At 34.5% G+C, this 25712-nt stretch overlaps 1 protein-coding gene and 1 pseudogene across 4 annotated transcripts in view; both read right to left on the minus strand.

Moving 5' to 3' along the window:
- LOC145278087 (uncharacterized) overlaps positions 1–25712 on the minus strand; it is a 45391-nt gene that overhangs the window by 13389 nt on the left and 6290 nt on the right. For all 4 annotated transcript variants that reach the window (XM_080130369.1, XM_080130356.1, XM_080130376.1 and 1 more), the window contains exons 2-3: positions 10718–10794; positions 4130–4211 (exon numbers count right to left, since the gene is read on the minus strand). In XM_080130369.1, coding sequence (XP_079986495.1) covers positions 4130–4211; positions 10718–10794 — 159 coding nt within the window. The remainder of the gene's footprint in view (positions 1–4129; positions 4212–10717; positions 10795–25712) is intronic.
- LOC145283892 (5S ribosomal RNA) lies at positions 8275–8392 on the minus strand (annotated as a pseudogene).

The following is a 25712-nucleotide window of genomic DNA, read 5'->3' on the forward strand; positions in this document are numbered from 1 at the left end:
AAAAAGCGAACATACACATTTTCGCTTTTATATTTTAGATTATACTAGCGAGGGGTACCTGGCGTTGCCCGGGTGTTTGGAGGTGTGTGTGGTTTTGAGTAAATCAAAACTCCAGGGGGGGGGGGGTTAAAATATTAAAAAAAATATTTTGGTAGGTAAGTATGAGGATCGAACCCGAACCCTTGAGGCAAAGTTGTAAATTAAAGTGTGAAAAAAAAAAAAAAAAAAAAAAAAAAAAAAGAGAAACGTGCGACGTCAACCATTGTGCCACCGCGAGATGCTAACGGAAACACGTTTGAATTTATTTAATTACTTAAATTAGCAGGTGCACGTTTTAATGACTTAATGAGGTCAACTTTTGACTGCGGGGTAGCATTTCATTTAGTGCAGGAATGCCCCCCCCCAAGACGTTGGGGGTAGGGGAAAACATTATAGGAAAAGGCCTAACCTACATGCGGCGAGCGAAAACTGTTGAATATTTATCTTCCCGAAGTTGAGCAAATTAAATAGACAGGCGAGCTCCATTGTTAAATCTGAGATATTACGATTTACATGTGATATAAAACATTTTAAGTTGTTAGGCGACCGACCGTTTCTCTGAAAAAAGCCCTTCTTGGACATACACAAAAAGCGAACATACATTTTCGCTTTTATATATATATATAGATTGGATCCAACATAGTAATGTTTTAAAAAAGTTACAAAAAAAAAAAAATAAATAAAAAACAAAAGACTCGTGCCCCATCACTGAGAATTGAAACAATTAAAAATATTTAGCTTACAATGTATTTTTGCCTCTACCGTTAATGACTGAGCTATGAAGACGTGTTTGCTGCCAGGCTAAAAATTAAAACATGCACCAATAGTTACTACGCTATGTATGCATAATTGTAATGCTGGCAATCTTCACCTGGCAAATTTCAGTTTTTTTTAATTTTCATATATTTTTTTTCAAACATAGTTACATTTTTTTAAATGTACTTTATTTAAACCTGCATAATCTATTACGATCGTCGCCAATTTAAAAATAAATGTTTTAGCAATATCATCTACTGGATTTGTACTTATGTTTGAATTTAATGTTTTTTTAACATATGTGAAATATTCACATTTTAGAACTGTTAAACTATTTTTATAGTTAACTATAAAAATACATAAACTTTTTATCAATTGATTCCTTTTTTTTTTTAATTCGCATATCTTTTCAAATAACTGTTTATTCGAGTTACTATGTTATATATTTTGTTTAACTGTTAAGATATTTTAAAAATATATTTATTTACAGAAACATGAAAAGAAAACAATGAATGTGTCGCATTTTTTATAGTTTTAGCAGTTTCAAAAAGGTGAACGTGTAACAAAAAGAGTTTAACAGTTTTAAAAAAAATGTTTCTCCCTATGTAAACTTGATAATTGCACAATTATTAATCCCTTACCTTACACACACACAAATTATTAAAGGCTGGCTTGTTAAAATTTATTTTAATAGCTGACAATAATTTGAAGATGAGATATTGTTTTTACTTACAAGCTTTGGACAGTTATTCTCATAATGATTAAAATATAACCCACAGTAAATTCTACTGAGAGATTGGGAGTTTAAGCCTGGTGAAGAAACTTCACTCAGTAGAATTTACTGTAGAATATATTTTAATTACAACTGTCCAAAGTCTGTAAATAAAAACAATTGATAAAAAATATTTAAAAGGCATGGAAAGTGGAGGGAGAGTTATCTACCTCAGTTCAGTTACAGATTACAATAAACGGCACCTATAAAAGTTCAGATAGTACAATGGCTGAAACAGTGTGAAAAGAAATAGGCTATTAGACTGATAGAAAAAGAATTTTGCTAGAAATACATACAGAAATTTTGTGGTTAGACACAAGCCTGAGAGTATGTTGCCCTCCAAAAATTATAAAACCATTATACCTATTCTTATAAGATTTGGAACAGGCATTCAATTATCAGGACATTTAACTAACTAGATATTTATGCTATATTATCATAATAGTTATATATATATGTGTGTGTGTGTGTCTTACATGCATACACACATTGTTTCATTTCAGTACTCATCAGTATAACTAGACAAAGCAAGCATACCAACCTAGAGATCTGAAAATCAGATGCCTGCCACTACCAATGACTACTTGTGTTTGACTTTTCTGAGCCACCGAATTGGCTGTGAAGAAATACATCATTTATCTGTGAATTTGGTACTTGTACAGTTTAGTCAAGACATTAAAAAATGAAAATATCAAAAAAAAGTTATATTGCACGTATGTTTTGGACTGAAGATCTCCGAAAAAAAAAAAAAAAAAAAAAAAAAAAAAATTCATTTAATTTAATCAAGTAGTTTTTATTTTACAGCAGAAAAACATGTTTTTATGAGAGCACGTTGAAGTCAGCCATTACGAAATTTTAACATGCCAAAGGGAGATAACTCCAGTTAAAGTGCCGACACTCCCTCCCCATCTTTATTACAAGCTTTTCTTCGTAAAAATCGAACCTTTTGCTCGGTATCATAACAAATTGTTTTTTCGCTGTAATATAAAAACTACTTGATGAAATTAAGTGAAACTTTTTCCCAGAGAACTTCAACCTATAACAAGTACGTACAATATAACTTTTTTTCTTCAATATTTTCATTTTTTAATGTCTTGACTAAACTGTATAAGCGCCGTGAATTTTTATTCATTTGTTTACCTTGTTACAATACTGGTAACCTAGAGGATTCAATTCCTTTTACAAAAGAATCCTGCTTTATGCTGTTGAAACCATCATTTCCTTCATCATATATGCGTGTGTGTGTGAGATATATATATATATTAACTAAGTCCCAACCTTTGACCTTAGTGTGTACCACTCCTAGGTCGGAGACCATCATGTCAGGTTTGATCATGATCAGTTCAGTGATGTAGGCTGTAAGAGAGTATATATACACAGGTTATGATCTGGACCTTTACTTTGGAAAATGGTGTGCACCAGCCCTAGGTGGGGGACCATTATCATGATCGGTCCACTGGTGTTAGAGTTGTAGGAGAGTTAGGCACACGCGCACACACACACACACACTTTATATATATATAGATATACATAATTATGAAGGGAGAACTTGTTTTTGATAGTCATAATTAATAGAGAAAATAGAAGAAAAAAAGAGTGCAGGATAAACTGACCAGTTTCGCCCTCACTCCTCAGGAACTAAATCAAGTGATTTTATTTATTATCAAAGGGGAAACAGACACAATGGAAACAGTACATACTAAAATAAAGCAGTGCCACAATTTATTAAAGAAAAAAAAAAAACGATGTTGACGATATATATTTAAAATGAAACTGTCTTATGATCTATGCACAATGCTAGAATATTCTAGAGGCTAATCAGATCCCAAACTAAGAGATATTCCTTCTGTTTTCAAAGAGATCTCTTTAAATGAACATGAATAGCCATCAAGATCTTCAGATGAAAGTTCGAATGATCACAGCTCAAAATAGAAAAAGGAGTCAATGCTGAAATTTGTAATGCATGACAGATTTTTAAGCAGATGATCGGTTATGGAAAACCAAGATGTGTTACTTAGAAATGTCCGTTGGTAGGTAGGTTTCATTTTTGATTTTGCTAGGCATGTGTTGTTGAACTCTAATACTACAACACATTTTTTTTTTAAAGAGTTTTTAGGTAGTATTGAGTGCTCCATGTTGAAAATGTTTTACCTCTAATTTTAATGAAATTTAACAGCAATTCATAAAATTCAATAAAATCCAGAAGTTGAAAATTTCAATCATTTAAAACTCAAAACTATTTTCACTATGACAATACAGTCTTCAAGAATTTTAGAGTCAGACTTCCTTGCACTCATTAAAAAGGTCCAAAGCTTGATCAGTATTATGAATCTACCTTGGGATAAATACTTCTGTTATTTAAAGAAACCAAATTGATAATGTAGATTATAGTATTAAAAGAATTTTAATTCCATTTCTATTGAAAACTAGGCTGATGTTTGATTGCAAAGAAAAATTATGAAGTTAGCCATTTTGGAAAAAGAGAACTTCAGATCATCAAATTGTCAATAACACAGGTTTATATTTATGATAAAAGAAGAGTTGATTGCAATGGTCACTTACAGGAAGGACAGCCTGGACATTGAGGTTAGAATCAGCAACAGTGGCCAAGTAGACAAGATTCCGATGCAACATTACTTGATACCTTTTAAAAGAAAAGTATAAAATATAAATACAAATTGGAAATGGTTCGAAGGAATTAATTTTAATAGTTTTATAAATAGTCATGAAGTGAAATTATTGTCTTATTATCTCCTTAATAACATGACAACAGTTTTTTTTGTTTTTTTTCTTTTAGAAAGGAGGGGGTAGTATTGACATAAACCAAAAAGGATTCGTGTTTTTATCAGTTTGTCTTCTACTTTTTAAAAAATTGATTTTCACAAAATTTTGACTACAGGAAAAAACTGACTGAACAAGATAATTAAGTGTATAATTTTATTCCGACAGGATCAAAATACCCCAAAAGACAAATTGTCTAAAATCCAAAAATTTAGGATTAATGATTAATGTGAAACAAGTAATATCACCCAGAAAAAAATTTTTTTTGAGTGTTCAAACATGTTGGAAATTAGAAAAATTGTGTTCTTGTGTGCTATTGTTCCATAAACCATTTTCATGTATGTATCATTAAAAAAATGCAAGCTTTGAACAAATGAAAAATCATTACAAATGTGTGACATCTTTCTTTTTGAATCAAAAGTGATTCATATTGTGATTCAAATGAGGCTTTCTGGATCATAATGCTAGTTTAGTAATATATTGTAGCACCAATTTTTCTGTTCTCTGTCTGGGCTTCAGTACACAGACTTTCTGCTGGGAAAAAGTGGGATCATTATACATTTTATGTAATAGACAGAAATGGACACACTTGGTTTTGGAAAAAGTAAAATCATTTTCTATAGTCAATTTTTAGATTTCATTGAAACATTATTGTAACTGTTCAGCAGTGTTCATGTTTTACATCTATACAATATGAGAAAGCCATCATATATGTGTGTGTGTGTGTGTGTGCAATCAAAGGCTGTAAATGACAAAGTTCTCTCTGATTCTCTCTCCTCTGATCTTGAGCACGTGGTTCAGTGGGGAAAGTCGTGGCTGGTTACCTTTAATGCATCTAAAACCAAACTCCTATCTTTACATCATCAATGCTCTGATCCCCATCTGGCATCAATTGAAATGGATGGCTCTTGTCTGGGAGAAGCCCCGTGTTTTGACAAGCTTCTGGGTTTGTCCTTTACTCCTGATCTGAAATGGAACACGTACATCAAGTCTGTTGCCAAGGTGGAAAGATGGTGGGATCCTTCTGCCGCTCCAGAAGATATCTCACTACTGATGCAATTCTCTATCTATATAAAAGCCAAGTACGTCCAAGGATGGAATACTGCTGCCATATCTGGGCAGGAGCTGCTAAAAACAGCCTATCCTGCCTTGACAGAGTACAAAATAAACTTTGTGGCTTAGTGGGGGATGCCCTTTTCTCTACCCTGCAATCTCTCTCCCACAGAAGAGACGTTGCGAGCCTATCCTTGTTTTATTGTTATTTCCATGGCAGGTGCTCGTCTAAACTCCAATCTCTGGTCCCCCCCTCGCCAATCTTTCACGAAAAACACCCGTCTAGCTGAATCCACTGTGAAAAATTTCCCCCACTCTTTATCTGTGCCTAAATCCAAACGTAGATTCCATGAACAAAGCTTCTTTCTTAGAACTGCACGCCTGTGAAACTGTTCCGTCTGCCTGCTTCCCACCTGACTACAACCTGGATGTTTTCAAGTCCAACGTTAACAAATTCCTAATGAACCGCCCCCTTAAGTAAACACTTCAAATCTCCACACTAACATACTGTACTTGCAATAACCCTTATCCCTGAGTGGCTTCCGGGCCTTGATAAGTGGTGACCACCGTGTAAAAAAAAAAAAAATCAATTCCAGGGGTGACAGGTTTGACATTATTTTAATGTTAAAGTGGGTTACCATTTCCTGTATTTTTAAAGGTCAGATTATTTTTTTTTTAAACCTATTATTTCAAAGATTTTTTTTTTTAATGAAAATTGGCAATTTTCTCACTAGTCTTAGTTCTTGATGATCCCATTTTTCATATTTTATGATGAGCTTTTTCTAGATCAAAGAAGATTGCTATGAGGTATTTCTTCTTTATGAAAGCCTCTCTTATGTAGGTTTCTAATTTGATTAGATAGTTTATTATACTTCTTGAATCCGTTTTGGAAGTTTCTTATTAGATTCTTTGTCTTTAATTACCAGATTAGTCTGGCATCGACGACTATTCTCAAATATTTTAGATGTAGCTGGTAAATTCTATTCATAGGATAATTTATTTTTTGTATAGGAATTACAATTGCTAGTTTCCAATGGATGGGGATGTTAATTGTGGTCGATGCTATAGAACATATGGAGTCAATATTGTACAGATATTTTAAGAGGTTTAGAAATTGATAGTATATCTCATTTGGCCTACATCGGGAGTCTTGGCCAGAGATTCTCTATTCTGAAAAGTATGTTGTAGTCTCATGTTATAATGGAAGTTAATAAATTTCTTTTCACTGTTTTCCTTGATATTCATTCATTTTTGGTTTAAGAAATTCTGTGCAAAGGATTCTGCTAAAGTAGTTGTAACATCCTTTTGTTTGTAATTTTTCTATTGTTTTAGATGCCTTGTAAACAGTGTTTGTAGTTTTCCCAATTTTTCTTACCATGTTCATTATCATTATATGCGATTTAACGTCTGCTTTACATACAGCTTTGAGAAATCTAGCTCTGTCCAGATCTATATCTATCCCACTTTCCTTTACCATTCCCTTGGCCTTTTCCTGTAAACTGAACCTGTTACCCTAACTATTCTGGAACTATCATCCATCCTTTCAACGTGGTCATACCATCAAAATATATTCTTCTGCACACATCTCCCTATACTGTCCAGATTTAATCTTCCTCAGATCATCAGACCTAAAACTATCTTTAAAACTTACATTGCATCATTCTCATACAGTTTCTCTCCATGCAACATATGTCCTCAACCCTCTTTGGCTAGGTTTCAGTATCATACATCACACTGCATATACATCCCTGATAGACTATTCATTATTTCTAAACTAATGGATAAGTAGAGTCACTTATAGATTTATATGAAAAATACCCCCCCCACCCACCAAAAAAAAAAAAAAAAAAAAAAATAGTTTACAAAACTTTGCTGTAGTTACATATGACTGAGGGGGAGGATGTTCTTTTAAATTATTTAGGAAGAAAACATTTGCCCATATAAAAAAAAATAAAATAAATAAAATAAACATTAAAATTTTTTAAAGCTGGAAATTCTGAATGAACTTGGTTGCTTGAAATAAGCTAAATGATTAAGAATAAAACCCCAATCATTTTTTTAAAAATTGAGCACTGTATTAAACAAAAATTTAATTTAAAACGTATTTACAAAAATTTTTTTCTCGTTTCATTGAGAAAATGTCATTAAAAAAGTCAAATAATTTCACACTTTTATGATTGTGCAAATTCAGCACCACATTTATTTCTGCAGCTGAAAGGAATGACTAACCTGACACAGTATCTGATGACCCTCAAATATAGAATATATATATATAAATGAAACAGAATTGATTAAAATATACCAAAAATAAATTTACATTTGTAGTTTACAAAAAATATACTGTTTTCAATTTGAAAAAGAAATACAAAGAAATGTCTCAGAACAACAAGTTATGCTTTAAGAAAAATATTTGTTTTGTTTAAGGAAATCTTTGAAAAACTAATATAAGCAGAATGTTATGCATAGTATGTTACTAGCAGAAATAAATTTATCAATTAACCCCCCCCCCCCCAAATGTATATTTTTTGTTTTTGATAAATTAATAGAAAAAAAAATATAAGCTATGCTTATCCCCCGTGCCCCCCCCCCCCCAATAACTGCTATATAAAAAAGGTAATTCACTGTTGGTAAATTTGTATTTTCAAGTTTTCAGTAAGAAATATTTCTTACAAAAGTACTTTTTGTAATGAGTAAAAGTGTGATGCTTTCAGTCTCAAGAGACAATGGATACCTCCTGTAAGGGTAGCTGCACATGTAATTGTGAGGCAAGGGTTGCACAATCCTCAACCACACCTCTCCTAAATCAGCACTGCTTGTCCAGTGGTGAGGAGAAAACCAGGATGCCTGGAAACGATGCTGAGATAAGCGGAGAGCACATACAGCATTTGGGATTCTCAAACGGTCACCCATTTTAGTACTGACCAGGCTCAATGTTGCTTAACTTCAGTGATTTAATGGGAACTGGTGGGACAACATGATTATGCTATATATATATATACACACACATATACATACAGGGTGACCCCCCCCCAAAAAAAAAGTTAAATGGAGGCCATCTAGAACATATGCTGTAGAACAGAGGAAAAAAAAGCCAAAGACCCTAGTGTTTTGATGTGATGTTTTGAATATAATAAACTAGTTATGACCAAAGTTTCATTTCATTCAGACAAAACACTAAGAAATGGGGGCCTAATTAGAGTTGGGGCCCGTTCTTTTTGGGTTACCCTGTGTGTGTGTGTGTGTGTGTGTGTGTGTATGTATATATATATATATATATATATATATATATATGAAATAAAATGGAGGTGGAAGGACCTGAATACTCAACGTTTCGCCCGATTTATGCAGGCTTCTTCAAGAGGGATGGTCATTGACGAGAGAGTCGGAGTATTGGGGCTATATATAATGATGGGGGAGAGCAACATGTTTTCCTTATGTAAATTAGATGTCGTATATACATATATATACATTTTATGAGAGAAAATAAATTAGAGTAAACTAGTGTGGTGGATTACGTGTAAAAGTTAAAATATAGTAGAGATTAAAAAAAAAATTTAATCCAGCTCAACAATCATATATATATATATATATATATATATATATGATTGTTGAGCTGGATTAAATCCGACGATATGAAATAAAATGGAGGTGAAAGGACTTGAATACTCAACGTTTCGCCCGGTTTATGCAGGCTTTTTCAAGAGGGATGGTCATTGACGAGAGAGTCGGAAGATTTGGGGCTATATATAATGATGGGGGAGAGCAGCGTGTTTTCTTTATGTGAATTAGATGTTTATATACATATATGCATTTTATGATTAGAGAAAATAAATTAGAGTAAACTAGTGTAGTGGATTACGTCTAAAAGTTAAAATATCGTAGAGATATAAAAGATTGCGTCTGGAAATATAACCATGATAGATTAAGTAAATAAAATGAAACTAGATTACGAAGGGAGTTTTTAAAACTTAGAGATAATTGGATTGGGATAAAATAGCGTAGTAACTGTAGATGGCGTCTAAAAATAATAGGAGGTGATAAAATGGGGTCTAAAAATAGACACTGCTAAAATAAAATACAGTAAATAAGTAAAATAAAAATAATAAAATGAAGTGAAATTACGAATGGATTTTTTTTTTTAATATATATATATATATATATATATATATTTCGAGTTTAACCTGTGTCTAAATTGTTCTCTTTAATAATTATTTTCGATAAATAGGGAGCAATGTAGAAAAAAACTTTTCTCCGTTTAATTATATTGCTGGAATGGGAGATTATAGCTGACTCAATTAAACGTCGTGTGGATCTCTTATGTATGTGTTTAAGGAAAGTTGCTTTGTTTAGACGCCATCTACAGTTACTACGCTATTATCCCAATTCAATTATTGAAGTGGTTGTAGGCAGGCAGGTTCGAACCCCTAACGTGAAGGAGGAAAAGGTGAAAAAAAAAAAAAAAACTAATGTCTTACCTGATGTGTCTATCAGGAAATCAGAAGTCGTGGGCATTCGAATTAAGGCTAGTCAATCCAACAGAGACGATGACCTGTGAAAATGTTGATGAAAAAACTGACCCCTTGTAGAAAACTGCCCAGTCGAAGGTGAAGGAATTAATGTTTTGGGACAATTTTTTTATATTTGTCGTCCAAGAGACCAAGCTTTAAAACGATACCGATTTTGTCAAGTTCTGATGCCTCTGTCGAAAGTTTTAGTAAGACATATACACACACACTAACAGACAGTTAAGATTTATATAATAGACTAGCGGGGGGTACCTGGGTGTTTGGAGGTGTGTGTGTGTTAAAAAAAAAAAAAAAAAAGTTTTAGTAGGAAGGTAGGGTTGAACCCCGAAGCCTTGATGCGAAGGTGGAAACGAAAGGGAAAAAAAAAGCCAGGGACCTAGCCATCTCGGCCACAAGGGGAGAGGAATTGATAAGCGTGTTAAGTTAAGGTTTATAAAGTGAAATATACAGGTGCGAGGAAGTTAAGTGGCATGATGTTTGACCTAGTTGTGCGCTGCAAGTCAGTTACTGTTCCCCCCTCGCCCCATCATTCGCTTTTCGAAGACGCAGCGATCGAAAAAATAGCTGGTAAAAGTCAGGCAAATTAAATACACACGTGACCCCGGTTCTTAAGTCGTTATTATGATTTAGACGTGATATAAAAAGTTTTAAGGAGCAAGCCGACCCAGAAGGCTAACGAAAAAAGCGTTTTGCGGACATACAGAAAAAGTGCACACACATACACAGATACATACATACACACACATTTTCGCTTTTATATTTATAGATGATAGAATTATTTGTAACTTACTGTGCACATTCTGAAGCTCGGCCTTTGTTTTGATAATCAACAATAACTTGTATTAAATGAATGTTCTCATCAAGCATCTGAAATAGAAATCATAATATTTAATAAATTATAAATGACATATTTAGTACATCTGTTTTACAGCATATATCAAAGTTTATTAAACAGACTAAACTCCTGACAAAAAACACAAGAGGGGAGGGGAGGCACATGCATAACAATATTACATGCTTTAAATAGAAAAGTTTACTTGAATGCATACATTAAAATTCTTCGATCAAGTAAAATTCACATCTACCAGTAACACATCAAGTCAACCTTACTGTGCATGTCAAAAGCCTGGCTTGCTCGATTTTCACAAGATTGAGTTTTGATCCATCTTGCTACAAATCCTTTCAATTCCACCACATGATCATGCAAGAAACAGTTGTTCACATATGGGTAAATCTTCACCCGATCATGAAAGGCATTTTCTCTGGTTTATTATAAGGCAGGTGCCCTGACAGGCCCAATGTGTGGCAAAAAAAATAAATATGCCAGTTAGTTGAAGATGCAGAACATATCTTGCATCTAAGTTTGTACTTTTTATATTCATTTATTTATACATTAATACTAATGAATTTTTAATACCAAACTATCACTCAAATACTTTATTTTTATTTCTGTAATTCTTTGATTTTTCAGAATTTTATCTAATATTTTATACAACTATTAAAAAGAATACTGATGTAAACAATTGTATTAGGTTGGTGCAAAAATAATGTTTTTTTACATCCAATTTCTTGCTAAAAAAATGACATTTTTGCACCAACCTAATAGAATTATAAATAAAAACCTGTTCATTAATATAAACATGTTTAAAAATTATAACAGTAAATACTATAATTGAAGAAATAAGAAATATATACATATGAGAGCTACAAAAACTCCTTTCAAGAAAAAAATATAGTTATGACACCATGGATTGATGATGTCAAACGTGAACTAGCAATATTCGTTTTGTTTAAAAATAATGTGGTCAAGGGCAAAAAGTTATACCTGTAAGTTCAGTGTAACTTGAATTGCATTATGAAAACAAATTTAAAAAGTCGTTTTTAATTATGAACTTTAAAAAGTTAAGTTTGTGTCCTTGCCCTCGTGCAGTTTATTGGATTAGTCATGTAATATTTGTTGTACTTTTGGTTGAGAAACACTTTTGAGGTGGAAAAGAAAATAATTGAATAGAATTGTATGGAGAAGAAATCTTATATTTTAGTTATGTTTTTTCATTTTTGTAGGCAAACAATTATTTCAATTTGCTTGTTTGCTTATGACCTAAATCAGTGACAGCACAAAAAAGTGTACCCATAGGTGAAGACGTTTTCTTGGATAAAGACAAAGATAAATTTCCAACCACCTTACCCACGTCTTTGACCGAGTTGCATTAGTTCCGCATTCTTTTTGTACTGCCGCAGATAGAGTTTTAGTGAAAATAGAGATTAAAAAAGAAAAGGGGAAAAAGAAATGCTGGAAAGAACTAGGATTGAATCTTAAACATTTAGTCAATTAAAATGGTAATATAGAAATTGCATACGTGAAACTTAGAAAAGATCACCGGCCAGATCCCACATAAAGAGGAGGAGTGGAAGGAATATGTAGATTTCAACAAGATAAGAATAAGTCAAGATTGGTGGTGGTGGTGGGCAAAGAAATCAGAAAACATGTCTAAAAAAATAAAATAAAAATCAAGTGATTTGAATTTTGTAGACCTAAAAAACGTTAAGAGACATGATAAAGACTTGATATTGGAAGAAGTGGAATAAGGAGAAATAGACTAGAAGCAAAATCTGAAAAGGGGCCTAGAAATCACTCTAGGGAGTACGGAATGTTTGCTGACATTCATCTTAGACGGTTTAAGTGATCCCTACAAAAGATTTTACAGGTGGATGCCCATTGAATTAGGCTTTTATTAAATTTTTAGAACAAAAATAAAATGGGCGCCATGGTAAAAAATACAGAATTATAATAACATGACACAGCTTTGTATATACTCAAGATAATGTTATGAAATTTGCTGTAATTGAAGATATTAATGCATGGTGAACTTAGTTCAGATAGATTTTCATATTTTTATACATTTAATATGATTTTATTATTACTTTGCACACAAATCAAAGATGAACACCATTGTGCAAACGATCATAACAAAATCACCTTTTTATTTATATCATGAAATTTTGAAGATGCACTCATGCTACATTAACAAAAAACTTGAAAATATCATAAAGTCTGAGTCATCATGGACACAGTTAAAAGGATTTCGACAAGTTCCCTCAGAACAACCACAACCGGCGGTGCGTCTCAGTTCTTTCCGACGACAACTACATCTTTGAGATTCACAGTTCTTGCACTGTCATTCTGTGAGTTTGAGGTAAACCTCTAGCAATGGTTCATCACTCATCAGATGAGGAAGTATATTTCCAGTTTTCCCATCCTGGTTCCACCCATTTCCAACCAGGGGAAATATGTTTGGCCGTGCGATCAGTAAAGAGAACCAAATTGTATGCAGGCTGAATGTGCATCTTCAAGGAAGACAGAGTTGGTGTCTTCTGGATCTTTGGAACCCTTGAGAAACATTTTAAAACACATCACTGATGTTTGTGTCATTTTCATTGTTGGAATACAGCCTACAGATGAAGTTCTCCACATCAATCAGAGTCTGTTCCGTGAGTGTGCAACGTCCAAGCTCGTCCAGTAACGAACAATTACTGGTGAATGTTTTCCAGGCTGTTTTGCCACAAAATTGGCTGACGGTATCGCAGCCTGATATGGCGTGGAATCTGAGAAAGTTGTAGCAAAGAACTGGATCAAGGTCTACATTGTGTACAGCAACAAAACTCTATTGCTTCGCTGTTCCTGTCTGGAATCAGATCTCTTTGGTTAAGTCACTGGCAAAGTGAACAAGGAGAACAAGAACGTCTGTGTCTCTGGAACTAATGAGCAGCCGCTCAAATCCAAAATCTGTCACACATTTACAATGTAACAGCATTCTGGTATCAGCTTTGTCGTTATTACATTTTAGAGAATTGATGTCTGTTCCACAAGATGATTCTGTAACCATCTTGTCATGGAATTCTCCAGAAGTCACAACTTCAAGACATCCTTGTGTTCACTTTGCTTGACGAATCAGCTCCAGACTCAAGAAGTCTTCCAAATCTTCTTTGTTTTCTGGGAGATCAATAAACTGTCTCCAGTTTACAGGTAGTGACATGTCCCTGGTATCCACTTTGCGACATATTTGCCGACTATTTTCTGTTCGTGAAATCCAAGCTGTATCCTTGATGGTATGTGCTTCATACCGATCAAATACGACATCAACTCTGGAGCATAACTCACTGAAGTCTGAGGCGACAAAACGGTCTGCGAGTTGTCCAAAATTGTGGGTATTTGCAGGTTTGCCATTTGCTTGGCCAAGTGCCTGACCACCGATGATCACACAAGTTTTCAGTTTTATTATTTGCAGTCGTTTCTCTACAGTTGTGCTTTTCTGGAGAATGTTGCCCAAGGCTGCATTGTTTGTAGATCGTATCACTCCGGAGGTGTCTGTAAGTGAAAGTGTAACTGTCGAAAGTTCATAGCTGAGGATTTCCTTCAGGTCAACCTCATGTCCAGCTTCCTTGGACATGAGCAAGTGTTGGAAGAGGTTTCGGTGTGCTTTAATCATCTTTTGCTTGAGAGCCAGATTTTTGCTCTGGATTTTGTTTTTCACAGTTAGGCTTTTCGATTGTTAGTTTTTCATGAAGTCCAACATCCTTCTTGATGAGACGTGAAGCTACAAATTCCTGCAATTTCTTTTGTCCTTGTGTGTGTGTGTGTGTGTGTGTGTGTGTGTGTGTGTGCTGTCAGAAAGATTCTGTAATTTGAGAAGAAGCTACATCTCAAGTGGTCAGACTAACAACACTTGGAGTTTGGTGTTGAAAGATGCCATATCTCTTCAATTGATCGACAATTTTCTGAATATCATGCTTGTCCTGTTTTATTCTTGAGGGTCCAGCTTCTTTCACATATGAAGGACTGTAGTCTTCATCTGTAGTGTGCATGTCCAGCATAACTTTTGTCTCATTGAGGATTCTGCTTTGCTTATTGAATGTTTTGCTCCTTCTTATCTTGTTATTCTCACAAGGCCACCTACAACTTTGCCAACTTTGTTGACATGCTCCAAGGCTTGATCAGTCGACAGCTGATTGAATGAGTTGTTTGTCATTTTGACCAGAAAGTTTTCATTCATGAACCCTTGATGGACGTTAGGGTGGCTTGTTTCTAGGATCATGCAATCAGCAAGGTACACTGCTCCCCAGCGGGTGTAATTGACATGGTCATATTGAGCAAACTAGGGTAACATTTTAGCAAAGGACGATTTATGCAGGCTCCAGTTTCTGGTTCTCTCTGCATGCAGAAACTGCAGTAAGATGGAAACAATCTTGATGTATGGCTCCCAAAATCTGGAAGTCGGTGGTTGTGTCTATAGGAAATCCTCCAACAATCTGATGATTCTGGTGGCCATTTTTTTTTTTTTTTTTTTTTGATACAAACAATAATAAGGTCTGAATCAATGGGCATCCACCTGGAATATGTTTAGCAGCATGTTAACCATTGAAGATGGAACCTCATACCTAACATTCCATACTCCCTACCATGAATTTTCCAAATTTTGCCTCCAGTCTAAAAGCAACAAAAAAATTTTATATCGTTTTTCTTGAAGAATACTAAATTTAAGAAAACAGATGCCAATGAAAGATAGTGCCCAGAGGAAGTAGGAGTAGTAAGAAAAGGACTTTTTACTCAAAAGAGGGATTTATTAAGAACTAAAGAGAGAGAGGGTTGGATCTCATTCAACAGAAGAATTAGAAAAAAATGTTAGAGAAAGCAGGTAAATTTGCCTTTCTCTAACCCGACATAAACCATCCAACTCAGGTCTGAAATGGAATTTGATATAAGTAGACTTCAGAAAAATCCACGTGTTGAGAAGTGGAATCAGAAGTTTCAAATTGTGAGGATCAGTTGTCACATTTTGAGCCACCATTTCAAACAACCCTAAAAAGAACCTCAACCCACAGATCTCCAAGTCATGACCCTTACCCTTCAGCTCATTAGTTTTGCTAGTGTAAAATGAAGGGTAAAGATGATTTACCCTTGCAACTTTAGATTTAGGAAATTTGAAGATTTACCTTCTGCAACTTGCAGAACGATTACTATACCGATTTCTAGTGATATTCATTAATAAACATGTTTCTAACAGAAATCCAAGTCCCTTTGAAATTTCCTTTGATGCTAATATGGTATAACATGATTCTGGTGAAACGCAAACTCCAGATGATAATTTGTGTCAGCTAAGTTTACACAACAGCTATTCTACACAATTTTATCATCTGACCATGAAGGCGACTACAATTAATTATAAACTTCAATAACCAAACTAAAGACCAAAAACTAAAGTTTATAGCAAAATGTAGACACAAAGATAAATATCAGTCAACCATGCAATAGTTTCCAACTGGGCTTCTTGATGTCATGTTGATGAGGATTACTATGGCTTTTCTTTCTTCAATGCTTTACAAAGCCAATCTGCTTATTCATTCTCTTTGTTATATCTTAGCTCTTCTTGCGCAAATTTTCTAATTCCAACCTGAAAAGTTCTAAAACAAATATAAGATAAATTCAGATTTCCAATTTCAAACACAAATTCCTACTATCAAGTCTCCTTTTCCAACATTAGGAGTCTGTGTTCCAACAATGTTAATTCCTATCGGCTTCAAGGTTACAGGTTATTCAAACATGACCTCCAACGCCTGCCGTAGACAGCGACCTCGGAAACTGAGCTGTTTCCTTTGTGTTATATTTAAGGATTTCATTATTATTATTGTTCTTGTTATTAATAGTGAGAGTCTTAGAGAGTCTTAGTGAGAGAGATATTGTATGAGGGATGTTCATGTTATAAAGTTTTTCATATATATAAAAGTTCATACTTAGGAGTGTAGATATGAGATGTAGAGTTCACATTGTCGATATGAGATGTTGAGACGTGTATGTAAAGACATTTTAAACCACAGATATATAGACATATAATAACAATTTTCACTTTACCTTTTGGTAGAATTACAACACAAAAACGACGTTTATAAAAACACATGATGGGTTTATTTCTTCTCATAACCGGCCGTGGTTTTCTGAGTCAAGAATTCAAAGCTTCACATTCTAAGTTTCAAAAGTGACCGTCTCGCTTCTAGACGTTCGAATGTCCATGTCTGGACTGTCGTCTGTCGTCCTCAGACTCTCTCTCACCCTCTCTCCCTCAGTTTCTCCTCCTTAACTCTGAAGTTTTCTAACTATATCTAGAACTTCCCATTTTCCATGACGTCATACACACGTTAAAACATGTGTCTTCTTTCACGTGTTCTGGACATGCGTGTCCAAAACTTTTTTCTTTGTTTACAAAAGGAATTTTAACCTATATTCCCAGTAACCTATATTTCCAATATGTTAAAAACATGTTTATTAAGGGTTATTCCAGCCCAATTCATCCAGCCCCGACACACCCCCTCTTGGATTTTTTTCATATTTACACCATACAAACTTTGGGTTAAAACTAAGAGAAATCTGCAATTTCAGCCCAGTTGGATTTGAGGAACATATTTTTTTTCACAGTCGGTTTCGCCCTGGAAATCAAAAATTGCTATCTCATGACGTAGAATTTTCGACCCCCAGCGTTTTACAAAATTTGCATTTTTGTTGCAAAGAATAAAGCTCTGGAGCTAAATATTCACACAGATAAGGTTTTGAGGGCAAGGAATCCAGAAATCATGGTTAGAAAGATGGCAAATGAGAGGAAGTACCTTATTTTTACCATTTTAGGTGGTACCGCAGCACTTTTTTAGAGCTTGTTTGGGGCGATATTTTGTTGAGAAAAAAACATAACTGTGGTGCTTTGCCAGACTTCTCCTTTGGATTTTTAAAGTGACTTTAGGTTGGAAATTACAAAATTCAAATAAAACCTTTCGGCATATTTGACATTTCAAGACACTAAAGCCTCAAAATTGGCATTTTTATAAAAAGTTAAGGACTTTTTGGTGAATTTGGCAACAATCTAATCTTAAGCTATCATCAATATCTAGAGCTGAAAAAGGACTTGGATCGACCCATTAGAGCCCATTTTCATGATAGAATGTCAAATTACATCATATAAAAGGATATGCACCCCTACTTCACAGTCAAAATGGACAAAAAATAGTCGAAAATAAAAGATTTTTGACACACATATGGACATTTGGACAGCAATTTTAATTATGTACAAGTTTTGGACATTTGAGTTTTTCAAAAAAACAACTTTTGGCCATTATCTTTTGATTTGCAGATAGCAACAGCTTAAAATTTAGAGGAAAGATGTAAGGTAACATTCATGAATGAAGTCACATTTTCATTTGAAGCATAACATTCTGCTCATTATCATGCTGACCCTCTCTTTCCTTTTCTCTTTTATGATCTAATTGAAAATGTGCAGTAGAATAGCACTGATCATGATAACAGTATTCTTTAATTTGTATGTGTTCATGAATTGTGACTAGGGGTAGTGTAGAGTCGACTCAGTTTACCAAAAAGTCAGTGGGAATAAGATATTGTGCTTTTTATTTATACCTTCAGGCACACATCATACAATCGTGCCGTGCAGTTCATAATTTTTGGACAGTTGGATCATGGTTTCTAAACCATTAAATCAGCAAATCCTTTCAATCAATGCATTTAAGCTGTTCAGAATCATGTCCACCTGAGTAATCAAGTTTGAGTGTCAGAGCAAATTCCTCTATGATATGATACCTGAATAATGTCCTATGCTTCTTTTTTCAAATGTTGATTTAAATGTTCTTTTTCTTGTTCAGTTTCACTCAAAAGACACTACATTGACTTCTGATTGTTTCATGTTGATTCAAATCGGTATACTTTTTCTTGATCAGTTTCACTCAAAATGGCATTACTTTAGTTGTGAAGTAGAGAATTCATGCTATGATTTTTTGCTGTTATGTTTTTGATTGATCAATTTTGTTCTGTTTCTGGTGATACATTTTCAACACAGTTTGTTCAGAGTTATTACCTGAGCGTGATGTTAAATACTGTCAAAGACAAACAGGGAAGTCAACATTTGTGGCTCTCAAAAACATGATATATATTTGTAAAGGGTAATCTTCAGCATAGAAACACTTTCACATGAAACCCTTTTTGATAAATGGGTGTGTCTCTTTAGCTAGTTATGATAGTCTCATAGTTATATTTCATCGCTGCTATGATTAATTTTCTTCTCTTTCAGGCTATTTACTTGTTGCATTGATCTAATAATGCATTCTTTGGTGTGAACTTCTAAGTTTGTCAATAATCCAAGTTTGTTTCCTGTCACTTTTTTATGGTTTCTTACTAAATTATTACCTCAAGGCATAATAATGGTTAAAATAGAATTTCTTATACCCCAGAATTGCAGTTCTGTAGCACCTTGAAATACATACAGTTGAATTTCACACTTTAGAAATTCTTTTTTCATTATCAAATTTGAATGGTCAGAAACTAAGAAGATAAATATTACTTTTTGCAAATTTCATTTCTTTGATTACAGTGCCTTTGTTTCTGATCAAGAATGTGCTACTGTTACATTATTTGTGTATTATACTGTCTGTAAATCTCTTAATGTTGCAGTTGAGTATTGCATATTCTGCTCATTGTGAATTATTATAATTTTATTATCAGATTGTAATAATTATTCCAGAGCAATAAATTAAGAATGTCTTCTTAATCAAGGAAACGAGAGGGAGGATATACATCATCCATGACAAGTGCTCCTCAATGTTCGTTTGGATTACTAATGAAGAGTGCATGTCACCACAATCTGAAGCCATTTTCAACACCAATAACTGCATTAGAGCATGATGTAGGAACTGTGCTCAAATTAAGAGCTGGTGTCACACTCACTGATGAAACTGTTGCTAACATTTGCAGGTATCACGAACCTCATTTGGGGCATTACTTTGAGAAAAAATATACAAAGTGCTGCAACATCTTTTTGAAGCACAAAAAGAAGATAGAGGGTGATCGTGCTATCAAGTTAGACATGGCTGAGATGCTAAAGCAGAAGGGCTACCATGTTGTTCCTGGCTGGAAGCTTTGCCGTCACTGTGAAGCAGCTGCCAAGAAGTTAGAAGATCCAAGTGAAACAGAAGAAAGTGACAATCAAGACCTTGAAAATGAGTCACAAATTGAGCAAAAGAGAGAGAAACTGAATGACATTCTAATGATGTTTGATATATCCCCTATAAAAACCGGTAGAATGCAGAAGCATACAAAAATCAATATTGTCAGAGAGACATTAGAAAGAAGCTATGAAATGCAAGTAGAGGCAGCTGCCAAAGTCCTTAACATCTCTAGCCCTGAATTAGGAAGCCCTATTAGCAGCCAAACGAGTCAAATGGATTTAGTGGCAAAGGCAAAGGATGATGATCGTTGGATGCAATGAAGGCCAAACTTGAGAATAAAGAAATGAAAACCAGTGAGAGGATCCAGTTGATGACTTTAGCTCTGGAAAGTTGGTCTCGAAAAAAGGTGTCTGAATATTTCAATGTCTCTGAATATATAGTACGTGAAGCACGGCAACTGAAAAAGGATCGAGGTATTCTTTCATTGCCACAGAAGAAGGGGAGAGGTCTCTCAAAAGAGGTTATCAATTCTGTCTTGGCTTTCTATGAGGACGATGAACTCTCACGGTTAATGCCTCGAGCGAAAGATTTTGTGAGCATCGGTAACAAAGTTCATGTCCAGAAACAGCTCCTATTATGCAATCTTAAAGAGCTTTATGTAGCTTACAAAGAAAGCTATCCTGAACACAAAATAGGTCTTTCAAAGTTCTGTGAGCTCCGTCTAAAATGGTGTGTCACCATCTTGACATCAGGTTCTCATTCAGTTTGTGTTTGCACCCACCATCAAAACAGCAAATTGCTTGTTGACTGCTTTGTTTTAACTGTCAAGACTCAGCTCAGAAGGAAAGCTGAAGAATCCAGAGATGAGAGTGCTGCTAATGTACCAACTGAAAGTCCCAATTCTAATATCACTTAAATAGATTTGATGGCCTTGGTAGTTTGCGACACCGATAGTCTTGAATGTATGGTCCACCGTTGTCCTAAAGGCCCAGGTTTCCCTGCTCTAGAGAAGTATATCAGAGATAAATTTACTGAATTGGAAATTGACAGTGAGATGTCATATAATCGGTGGGAGAGTGTGGATAGGACAATGCTATGGACACAGATGGCTGATGTAGATGACTTCATAGAGATATTGGTATACAATGTTGATAATCTAACGACCCATTCCTTCACAGCAAAGCGCCAAGCTCAGTATCTAAAAAAGAGAAGAAATAACTGAGACCGAATGTATCCTTCTCCTGGACTTTGCGGAAAATTATCACTACGTGGTGCAAGATGAGATCCAGGGATATCACTAGAACAAAGACCAGTGTACCATGCATCCAGTGGTAATTTATTACAAAGATAACAATGGAAAACTTCAACAGATCTCATTATGCATCATTTCAGATGACCTTGAGCATGACACCTGTTTTGTGCATGAACTACAAAGAATGGTGATGTTGTACATCAAAGAGAAATTTCCCTGGATCAAGAGTGTAGAGTACTTCAGCGATGGCTGCGCTGGCCAATATAAAAACTTCAAAGCATTTCTTAACCTTTGCCATCACTCATCAGATTTTGGAATTGATGCAACTTGGGCATTTTTTGCAACTAGCCATGGCAAATCACCCTGTGATGGAATTGGTGGGGCTGTCAAACGCAAAGTTCTCCGTGCCAGCTTGCAAAGGCCAATAAAAGACCAAATACTCACCTTTCATGCTGTTGCAGATTTTTGCAGATCATCGATCACTGGTATCATGTTTCTAAAGATCGGCAAAGAAGACATGGTTTCAGTTCGAGAGAAACTTCAAATGAGATATAAACTGGGAGATACTGTGCCTGGTACAAGGAGCTGTCACTATTTCAAACCAGCTTCTCAGTTTAATATTCAGGGCAAGCAATTGAGTGCTGACACAACGATCTTTATCGATCATTCTTTCCTGGACATGCCTGTGCCATTAGATGAAACTCTGGAGTTGCTCAAATGCAATGACTACATTACTTCCATTTTTGATGGATATTGGTGGTTAGCATTGATTGAGAGTGACAACAGGGAAGAGAAAGATCTTACTTGCAACTTCCTGCATCCACATGGACCATCACATAAATTCCACTGGCCAACTAATAGGGATCGAGGCTATATTCCACTGAGCAAGGTCGTTATGAGAGTGCAGACCCCAAGTATTTCAGTGAATGGTAGAACATATTTCATCACCGAGGAGGAGAAAAATAAGACTCAGGACTATTTTGACAGATTAAGTCGATAGTTGGAGTTATAACAAATGTCTGTTTTATATTTGTTTGACAGTTTTTCTTACGATAAACTAGATTATGCATCAGTCTTTTATTTTCGACTATTTTTTGTCCATATCCTTTTATATGATGTAATTTGACATTCTATCATGAAAATGGGCTCTAATGGGTCGATCCAAGTCCTTTTTCAGCTCTAGATATTGATGATAGCTTAAGATTAGATTGTTGCCAAATTCACCAAAAAGTCCTTAACTTTTTATAAAAATGCCAATTTTGAGGCTTTAGTGTCTGGAAATGTCAAATATGCCGAAAGGTTTTATTTGATTTTTGTAATTTCCAACCCAAAGTCACTTTAAAAATCCAAAGGAGAAGTCTGGCAAAGCACCACAGTTATGTTTTTTTCTCAACAAAATATCACCCCAAACAAGCTCTAAAAAAGTGCTGCGGCATAACCTAAAATGGTAAAAATAAGGTACTTCCTCTCATTTGCCATCTTTCTAACCATGATTTCTGGATTCCTTGCCCTCAAAACCTTATCTGTGTGAATATTTAGCTCCAGAGCTTTATTCTTTGCAACAAAAATGCAAATTTTGTAAAACGCTGGGGGTCGAAAATTCTACGTCATGAGATAGCAATTTTTGATTTCCAGGGCGAAACCGACTGTGAAAAAAAATATGTTCCTCAAATCCAACTGGGCTGAAATTGCAGATTTCTCTTAGTTTTAACCCAAAGTTTGTATGGTGTAAATATGAAAAAAATCCAAGAGGGGGTGTGTCGGGGCTGGATGAATTGGGCTGGAATAACCCTTAAATTATCTTGTAGTTGCATTCTTTCAATTGAATTTTCATAACAAAATTGACAATACACATTCTTTTCTTGAAACTATTTTATCTCTAAGCTAAACAATGGTTTGTTTTACATTCCATTTTCTAATTCTCTCTCGTAATCTATTTCTAAACCTAATTTACGAGGTTCGAATTTTGTCTATTCTATTTCATTTTAACTAAATCTCTCTATTTTTATATTTACATGAAAAGGGGACAGCCCTTATCATGTAACATTTGTTTTTTCTTCTATTTTTTAATATATTTCTTATTTTGTTCTTTTACTTTCGGACCGCTTGTATGAATGACTGGAATAATGCATCAAACCCCGTCATCGTATAGGCGATCAAGGCCACGCTATTGAACTTTTTTGGGTGTTCCGAAATCGGAACCACCTAGAACTACTCACGTACCGGTGAACACTGTTTGGAGTCTTCATTGTGCTACATCAGATTATTCCTTCATACCAGTTGAAATGAATTATTCTTTCCTTGATAGGACTGACTGTCAATCCAGGTCTGAAATGGAAGACTTACCTAGAATCCATTACTAAACTTGCTTGATAAACAGTTGGATCATTCTACCACTCTAGAAAGTTAATCCCCCCCCCCAGCAATCTGTTACCTGTATAAGAGTCAGATACGTTCCAAGACAGAGTACTGTTGCTGCACCTGGAAATGTGGCATTCAGAGAGCTCTTCTCTGTCGAAAAAAAAATCAACTTTGTAATCTAGAGGGAGATGATCTCTTTTCTTCCCTTCAGCTGTTTCTCATAGAAGAGATGTTGCTAATTAATCGCTACTGTTGTGAAGTCAGTGGTAGGTGCTCAACAGAGCTCCAATCTCAAGTTCCCTTCTATAAAACATTCATAGCAAAACTTATCACTGTAAAGAATTTTCCTTTCTTTTTCTGTTTATCTCAAATAAAATTAAAAAAAATCAAATTCTGATAATTTGATTCACTATTTCCAATTCTCTCAAGGTGTTGTTCATCTCATTCATCCTTATCGAGTTGCATTGAGATTATATATATATTATTCCAGGTTAGAAATATCCAAAAGTAAAAACGATTGAATTTCAACAAGGTTGTTGATAGTGATCAAAAGAGCAAGATATTTTATTCAATTTGGATAAACAAAGTTACCCTAAGTCGCTACAATAAATCTACTGTTTCAGTCTTAAAAGACATCGTCAGGCGACAACAGATCTCTGATCTAACTTGACCATAATATACACACACACACACGGACCTGTGCCACTTTAGATCACATATCTATGCTGTTTTGATAAATGATTTCATCCGTTTATTAATTTATGATGTCACGTTCCTGGTGTATTGCATCTTGACGTGAATGACATCATTTATTGTTCACAGAAACAAACATCATAAGATACATAGTTTTAGCAGTAGTATATATATATATATATATATATATATATATATATATATATATATATATATATATATATATATATATATATATATATATATAGTTACTGTCCAGTGTCCACAAACGACCAATAATACTCTGGGTTGCGGGCAGAATGACGTTATCCTTTCGTTATTTCAGCATTTATGAAATCACAAAGGATATTTTCCCGACGTTTTTAACCTGTTTTAGTGGATGACGTCATCCATTGTGCGCAGAAACAAGATGCACAGGTTTTGTTAAAATTCAGATAGATTAACACATATGGTTATGTTTACATTGTAACCCTTCGACAGTAGAAAATTTTTAAGTCTTTAAACTGCTTAGACAGAAAATGATATCTGGTTTGCGAAGTTGAATTAAAATTCAACAGCAAAAGTCGAGCATCGTTCTTTGTGTTAAGAACCAAAAGGAAACCATTAGTTTTCGAACGCGCTCCTGCCTAAACAATTGTTGTCTCAACTGTTTTCACCTCTGGCGAAAGGAGACTACCGAACATATTGACGCATCACGTGTACAGTTTCATAGACGACGTACGGCATCGAATGTTTAATTAATGAATAAAAATAAACACATTCATTTGAGTAGTAGTAGTAGTAGTTGTAGTAATAATATTGATCATTTTTAAACTATACAAATAAGCGAGACTGATTACAAAAACTCGGTTCTCATAAATAATAACTTTTAAAAAGAAAACGCGCTCTTTTTGACCTGATCAGATCAGCTTTGACACTCATACATTAGTTTCTGTTTAATGAAAAATATGTCGGTGGTCGGTGGGGGCGTCATGGAGAAATCAAAAACATGCGAGAAAGAAGCGATGAAGCTTTTCTAAAAATGGAGAAAAGCTTTAATGGTGATGCCCAATACATTCAATACGCGGATACATGATGATAGTGTCAGAGAAAATACTGAAATATGGCTTAAAGAAAAAGACATAATGGAAAGAATGTTAAAGAAGAGCATTCACCGTGATAAGCAACGTGACAAAACTCCGCTTTCTTTCCTTCCTTTCTTATATTGGTCAATTTAGTTTGAAAACATTGTTGGGTATCATTTCTATATTAAATAGAATTATATGACTCCTCTTTTGTCTACCTCTGTGCCGCTTTCTCGCCTCTACTTTACTTTTACATTAAAATCCAATAACTTAAAAATTATTATTTTTTTTAAATTACGAAAATAAATTTGTTAGAACGCATTTCGGTTTCTTGCTAAACAAGTTGGTTGTTTTAATCTTTTGTCAATATACAAAAATTAATTATTTCGTTACCCTTCAAAATTTTAAAGTTTGTA

The sequence above is a fragment of the Euprymna scolopes genome, chromosome 1 (assembly GCF_053919585.1).
Source record: "Euprymna scolopes isolate OS-2025 chromosome 1, ASM5391958v1, whole genome shotgun sequence".
In the NCBI taxonomy this organism is placed as follows: Eukaryota; Metazoa; Mollusca; class Cephalopoda; order Sepiida; family Sepiolidae; genus Euprymna; species Euprymna scolopes.